Source organism: Cynara cardunculus (genome assembly GCF_001531365.2).
Source record: "Cynara cardunculus var. scolymus isolate 2C chromosome LG 2, CcrdV1, whole genome shotgun sequence".
Classification (NCBI taxonomy): Eukaryota; Viridiplantae; Streptophyta; class Magnoliopsida; order Asterales; family Asteraceae; genus Cynara; species Cynara cardunculus.
Window position 1 is genome coordinate 3,019,578 of NC_037529.1, and position 7,905 is coordinate 3,027,482.

The 7,905-nt window shown below is 37.7% G+C and overlaps 1 protein-coding gene across 2 annotated transcripts in view; it reads right to left on the reverse strand.

The window, feature by feature from the left end:
• The window catches only part of LOC112506665 (pentatricopeptide repeat-containing protein At5g48730, chloroplastic), a 7,890-nt gene extending 917 nt beyond the window's left edge, over nucleotides 1-6,973 (reverse strand). For both annotated transcript variants that reach the window (XM_025110883.1, XM_025110882.1), the window contains exons 1-3: nucleotides 6,598-6,973; nucleotides 3,269-3,675; nucleotides 2,009-2,717 (exon numbers count right to left, since the gene is read on the reverse strand). In XM_025110883.1, coding sequence (XP_024966651.1) covers nucleotides 2,018-2,717; nucleotides 3,269-3,675; nucleotides 6,598-6,924 — 1,434 coding nt within the window. In that variant the 5' untranslated portion in view covers nucleotides 6,925-6,973 and the 3' untranslated portion in view covers nucleotides 2,009-2,017. The remainder of the gene's footprint in view (nucleotides 1-2,008; nucleotides 2,718-3,268; nucleotides 3,676-6,597) is intronic.
• Nucleotides 6,974-7,905: the final 932 nt, after the last annotated feature.

The window sequence follows — 7,905 nt, forward strand, 5'->3', positions numbered from 1 at the left end:
CTTTTGGGGCGGTACTTTTTTCGTCCCAAAATAAATGCTACAATTTGAAGGAGGGATAGCATCCGGTTAATGGTAAGATCCATACCCCTAATTTATGTATTACCCTTCTCATCATACGAGAAAGATATGCATACAAGCTCTGAAAATCAAACAAACCCAATATATCATGCTTGAAATCGGAGTATAGGAAAGGTGAGATGTATGCAGACTCGAGAATAAAGAAAGATAAGCATACTGTGAACTTACAATGCGAAAGGAAAAGATTGGCAAGGCCGAACACGTGATGTGGCAAGCCTAATCAGAGACGACTCGTCTTGAGGATCTATGCCAAGCTTAAGCCCAGTATGGTGTCGGACTTGCTTGTTCGCAGCTTAATGGGACTTGCAACTTATTGGAACATCTATATATGATCATTTGGTGGTGGCTTAATGATATAGAAAATGGCTTATACAATAAGCTTTTAGGGGAGAGCTTTATGCAGAAAGTCAAGTTTTTTCAAACATGCCCCTCCCAATTAAAAACACGCCTCTTCCAATCTATACAGATAGAATAAGTGAATAACCCACACAGACAACTTTATCCATTCAGGACTTGATGGAAAACCAATCAAACAACCCCTTTGGCTCATTTAGACTAGCAGCTCAGCAAGCAAAGCATCTACTATGGCCATATGAGCTTATACAAGCCCATAGAGCTACTTGATGTATCAATTTTATACAAGCTTACATGAGTATGAGCTGAAAGGAACCAAGGCTCAAGTGTTTTCGTGAACCTTAAGAGCCACAAGGCTCAAGCTTCAATTTTCCGAGCTTTGAGAGCCACAAGCATAGGCCTAGCCTACCTTGCCTTGACTTGGCTCAAATACACCCCTAATCAAGCATAGGCCATTTGGTTGGCAGAATAACTCATCAAGAGGAAAGATACATCGTCCTTCCATCCAATGAAAATCTCAAAGTTTAGCTAGGCATAAAATCAAACCAAACAAGCCCATTGTAACCCACCTGGAGGTGGGTCAGGGAAGAGGGGATGTACGCAAACCTGACCTCTACCCAAAAGAGCAGAGCGGCTATTTCCATGAAGACCCCCGACTTGTGCAAAATGTGTGAGATGAAAAAATGATAACGAAGAACTTGAAAACAAGTACTAAAATTTAAGAATGTGTTAAAAGTAAGCAACAACAATGAAACATACAAACAGAACAAATGCAAAAAAGACATAACAAATATACGAATACCTACACACCCTAATTGTCGGCTCACTAACCCTACCTCGCTGCCTCTTCAAATTCTTTCTTCTCGACTAAGCTAGCTACATATCCCAACTCCTAGTCTGCTACCCTAGTCCTGCGTCTCTAAGAACTCCTATCACATGTCATATCCTCAGAAAGTTTAGCTTGGCATATGGTTCAAAAATAGCTTAACTATGAGTCAAATATCTAAAATACCCTACTTGTGCCAATTTTGTTTGTAAGGATGATAGTGAGCAATTAGGTTGCTTTAACAAGAAATCTTTCTAAAAACGTTTGCAATACACAGAGACAGAGCTAAGAATTTTTTTCAAGTAGTGACCATTTGACTATAAACAACAAATATAGGGATATTTTTCACAAAATCATTATTGGTTTGTTGGTTAGTTCATTGTTTTTCATATGCTAGGTCATGTGTTCAAATCTTTTATTGCAAATTTTTTTCATAAACAAAATAAATCTGAAATTAAAGCTAAAAAAAGGACACTAAAGGAATTTAAACTTGAGTCAGGGGTGGAAGAAAATCTTTGCAAACCAACTCTACAAAGGGAAACTTGTGTTCTTATTGTAGTTTCAAAATATATATGGTGGCACACAACAAAATGGATACGGTAGCACTTTTCACGACCCCATAATTTTTTACACCACGACAGAGGAACAAAGCAGTGGCCTGTGCCACCGTATCCAATACACTAGGTCCGTCCCTGACAACACATATGGAAAAAGAAATAGATCATATGTTTGCAGGGTGGTATAGTTTACCTCGAAAGTTTATCGTCTGGATTCTGGTTTTCCAACAGAAGAAAGTGCATGTCGAAGCTCCTTCACATGGTTACTCATTCCATTCATGTTGTAAGCTTTGATCATGGTTCTATATGTGATCTTATCGGGTTGACATCCTTTACTTTCCATCATCGGCAGCACCTCCTTCATTTCCGCCAAGCATCCCATCATACCATAAGCATCCACCAAGCAGTTAAAAAACACGGTGTCAACTGTCACATCTGAACTCTCAATGTATCGCAAAAGACCCCTGATTTTTTCCACTTTGCCAGCTTGTGCATAACCCCTTATGAGCGAACAAAGTGTCACACAGTTCGGTTTTATGCTCTCGGATTGCATTAGCCTAAACAAAAATTCCATCTGGTTCAGATCCCCAGCTCGTCCAAATGCATCTATGACAATATTATAAGTCACAAGTGACCACGAGAAATGGTATTTCTGCATGTATTCCATGACAGCACTCATTTTCTTATAATTTCCGGTTTTCCCATAGGAATCCAAGAGAATATTGAAGGTCTTGATATTAGGTTGAATTCCAGCACTAAGAAACTTCTCGTAGCACTTTTCCATTGTTTCTATCTGCCCACTGCCACCAAATGCTCTTAGTGTCGAATTCATGGTCCATACATCAGGCTTACATTCCCTTTGGCGGAGCATTTCCACAAGTGTCGATTCCATGTCCACAAATCTTTTAGCAAAGTTAAAAAGTAAGAACATTCATATGTTAGTTCTACTCATCAACACTCCTTAATGATTACTTCCTCCGTCCCAAAATAAACGTCTACAGTGAAAAAGACAATTTTAGAAATGTGTAATTATTACACTTTTAATTATTAACTAGAGGGAGGTTAGGACCTATTCAAGGGAAACCCCCAAAATAAAGAAAAGAACACTCTAGTAACTATTCATCTGGACAGTATGCACATGTCGCATACAAGTAATCGAAGTTGTTTCTTGGTTTTTATGCACGTGTGCATAGCAGACAAACTGCTCACAAATTACTTGTATGCACATGTGCATACCGTCCAAGTGAACAATTACTATGGTGTTCCTTAGTTTTTCATTTTTTTGCCGTTTTCCCTAAACCTGACCGTAATTAACTAAATAACAATTTTACCCTTAACAATAGAGAGGGCACTAAATTTCTTCATCTCATAATTAAGGGTAGAATTGGAAAGTATGCACTAACTTTTAAAAGTGGACATTTTGGGACGGAGTATTTATTTGTAGAAAGATTACCTTTTTGCTTTCCCATATGCATCGATAAGGGTATTATAAGTAACCGTATTGGGCTTGACTCCTTGTGAGACCATCTCAGAAAGTAGAGATTGCACTTTGTCGAATTCATGAAAATGAAGGCATGATTTTATGAGGATTGAATAGGTATATACATCAGGGTGGCAATTAGGAGTGTTCCTCATCTCTTCTAGTAATGAAAATGCTTTTTGAAACATGCCACTTCGACTGTAAGCAGAGAGAAGAGCAGTGTACGACTCTTGGTTCACAATACAACCTTCATCAATCATGGCCTGAAACAAGGACTGTGCTTTCTCAGGTTGCTTACATTTTCCAAGCATGACAATTAGCTTTACGTATATAGCAGAGTTAGGCCTGTACCAAAGCTGCTCACGGAGTAGTTCAAAAACCTGAAAACAACAAGCAATTTGCTGAACTGCTTCATGTATTGACAATAAAAACACACACACACACGCATATATAAGTTGCTCCTATAAATTGTAAAAAAGACCAGGAGACCTTTAATCCGATGGTGCAAAGCTAACTCTACAATCCTTAGGTTGTAAGTTCAAACCTCCATAGAGATATGGGTGTATATTGCAAAAAGTACCGAAACAATGACAACAATCTTATAGACATAGGCTATGTTTGGCAACCATAAGCTAGCTTATTTTTTGAGCTTATTGAAAAAGTCTCATTCAGTAAGCCGTAAGATAGCTTTTTGAAAATTGCTACTTTTCATAGCTTTTCAATAAGCTCCCACAGCTTTTTCACTTTTTTCCAATTATCCCCCTGTATTTTTCCAATTAATTTTTTCAACATTTTTAGGTCATTTTGTATTTTATGAAACGTAACTAGTTTCTCATCTAACAGCTAGCTTATCAACTAGTTTGCCAAGCATAGCCTTGATGTCGTGCTACCATCGGTCATCACCACATATTTTTTCATGAACAATTTTGAGTATATTTTACCATGTGTTATATCTATAAGGTTCTCAAACAATTCCTACCTTACAGAATATGGCAAGCTTTTTGATACCATAGAGGTTGTAACGGAACCAATAAGAAACCAGGTATAATGGTATAGGCGAAGGATCGTGTGAGAAGAAGAGTTAAGGTGAGAAGCGTAAGAAGAGATTTGAATCCTTGATCACCTTGAATCTCAAATCCACCCATGAATTGCGCTTGATACAAAGATTGATCCAGTGCATCTCATCCTAATGTGCATCCAAGGGTGGAGATCTCTTCTTAAAATTATCACCTTAACTCTCTTTCTCACCAGAACCCAACCCTAATGGTATATTGGGTGTAGCCAATTGCAGTGATGAGATGCAAGAAATTAGTGAGCTATTTGGGACGTGAAAGTAAGCTAAGAGAACCTATGAGAACAAGGAATGGCAAACCTATGACAACAAAGAATGGGAAACCTAGGTCAAACTCCCGTTAACAATACGTCACATCCTATAAAAAGGTCATGGGCAAAGCATTCGTTGCTAGTCTTCAAATCATCAAAATAACTCGCATTACAGTTAGTTTCGTGTTCTGCAAAAAGTCATGACCAGTGCCTCTAATTAAGTACCTAAACTAATGGTGTTGTATTTCTTCTTCTTTGACCTCTAATTTCCGATCACCATAAAGAAAAATGGTATGCATGAGTTGCCATGTTCATCGCCCTTTATGTCGTCTAACATGTAGTGCCTTGATAGATCTGAATAAATCATAAGTGAAGAGAATGTAGTAATGACAAGCAGTTAAAACCACCTCTATTCAACAACCTTTTATAAATGCATTTGCTAGTTTAGGTAATCATGCATCAACAGCATCAACTTTTTACCCCTTTCCAAACCTATTCCCGTTTTTCAATCCATGAGTTGGATTGTCTATAAAATACAATTTGAATATACCCGTTCCCTTGTGGTGTGTTTGCTAAGCGGGAAAGGACATGACATGATAGAAACTTGTTGTCGCATGTTGATAAGACTCAGTTGGACAAAACTGCACTTGTTTTGTCCCACCAAAAAAGGTGTGTTAGAGTTTCACATCGGCTAGACTTGGATCATTTCACTTCTTTATACGATGAAATCCCCTTCTCTCTTGAAGTGTTGTTTTGTAGATTAAGGGAGTGTTTGGGATTGCTTATTTAGAACAACTTATGTTTTTTTGTAAAAGTGCTTATTAACTTATGTGGTATCAAACCGAAGTTTTGTAAAAAGTGTTTGGATTAGCTTATAGCGGTACCAAAAAGCAATAAGCTGATAAGTTGTTTTTTAGTGTTTGGCAAATTTTGCTTATACATGTAAAATGACCAAAAAAGGCGGTCTTCTATATTATTGACTTATTTGATTTTTTAACATGTAAAAATTTATTTTTCATCATTTATAATAATATATTTGACAAAAATTTGTATCAATAAGATTAACAATTAACAAACATTAATAAAACAGGGTTAAAATGGTAAACTGGTAATAAGCAGTTTTTCATAAGTCAGGAAAGATTAACTTATCAAAAACTGCTTATTACCAGTTTGGCACCGGTATAAGCAGTCTTATTTTTCTTCATCCAAACACTAGCATTTAGCTTATCATTGGTGTCAGACTGAAATAAGTCAAAAAGCACCTAAATAAGCAATCCCAAACACCCCCTAATATGGGGGGTCCACATATTCTCACATGGAGAGCCAAGGTCTACCATTCTAAGGACTCGACACTCTTGAGTACTCTATATGCATCTGGCCTACTCACTGGTTTACTCATCTAGCCCCCATTTGACAGTTTGGGACAATCTTTGTGTCCGTCTAGCCTTTAATGGAGGGGGAATGTTGGAGTCCGACATCTGCTAAACTTGGACCATTTCTCCTCTGAATATGTCAAAACTTTCCTTCTCTACCACATCGGCTAAACTTGGATCATTTCACCTTTATATATGTTGGAATCCCTCCTCTCCTCAATGGCTTTTTTAGAGAGTAATTTGTGGATTCCACTTATTAAGGTGGAACAAAATTAGGGAGACGGAACCAGATTGGTAGATAACTAAACTATCTATACTTAATTAAAACCCTAAAACCTCCACAATCTTACCGTTCCATCCAACTTGGTGATAGCTTGTTGGCTTTACAAAGCAAAATAGACTGTACTAATAAAATCTCTTTTCAAATACCCATCCTGTTCAAGTTCAACTATTAGAGAATAGAGAGGCATAAATTCCTACTATCATCAACTTATACAACCTTAAGATACAAAAATGCCTTATTATCCCTATTTATATGAACTTGAGTTCAATTAAGACAAACAGTATTAAAATAATAACGAAATTGAGAACTAAGTGAATAAGAACCTTAAGAGCAGACTCCCAACGCAAAGCAGCGATACGTTCGTGAAGCGCTTCAAGTACAGTTCCCGGAAAAAGCCTTGTGGATCCTTTTTTCTTCTCAATCACAGCCATCGTCGCTTCTCTTCTTAGTATTACCGAGATTGCCTTTTGCGACGCAATTTTCTTATTCGATTGCTCTTTCCTCTCTCTCCTCATGCTTTCATCGTCGATTGACAAAGGTCCTTCCCTCCCGTGACTAACATTCATTGATCCTGTGTGCGCTTTAGACTCCGGCAACCGATTAAACTCCGACGGGAAAGGGTTCACCGCCGGCCCAGGGAGGGAACCCATGGGGATGAGGTTTGTCTACAGTCCGTCCGTGTGCTTGTAAGATATTTGCTGCGTTGCTAACCAAAGCCATTTTTGGGGGTTTATAAGTTCTGGGGACTTATTACACTTGCACCCCTTTATTTTTAAAGAATTACACTTTTACTCCTTCAAGAGTCTAAACCATACAAACATCTACTAGACCCTTGGAAAAAGGTTTGTCACCTTTCTTTGTAATTTTTTTTAGTAACCTGGATATCCAACCCGCTATATGAGCCGACTAATTCCAGGACGATCACCTGCTTTGTAGATAGTCCGGTCATCTCATTTGAACCTTTGTGGCTAAAAATTCATTTGTGGCCACGGAGGCTCAAATGCGGTGACTCCGAGCTATCTGCAAAGCAGGTGGTCGCCTTGGAATTGGTCAGCTCGCATAGCGGGTTGGATATTCAGGTTAGTCAAAAGAAAATTCGTCCCTAGGTTAATTCATACCTTGAAGTACAGGGACCAAAATGATAGAAAGTTGTAAAGTACAAGGACCGAAACAATAATAAATTGTATATCATAAAGATGAAAATAACAATAAATCCAAAACATATATACGAATGTTCTATAAACCACATAGACGAAAATCATAGTTTTTAACAAACCACTTGGATGAAAATCATGATTTATGAACCGTTTACCAAATACTTATTCGGGTAAGCATTGAATTGTAAAATTTAACACTATTACTTACTTACCGTGTAAGATTTTAATCCACCAAAACGTTGTCATATGCAACAATTTACCCGATAAACGCTAACCATGGTAAAAGTTCTCGCCTCACTTACTGGGTAGTGGGTAAGACTCTCGTCTTTGCCTTCGCTCTTATCAAGTAAAATTGTTGGTCATTACCATATTCATCCAGTAAGATAATGTTACTTGATAAATAAGTGTTTATCAGGAAAAGTGTTTGGTAAACGACCCCTTACTCTTTTTATTATTTACCAACCTTTAGAAAGT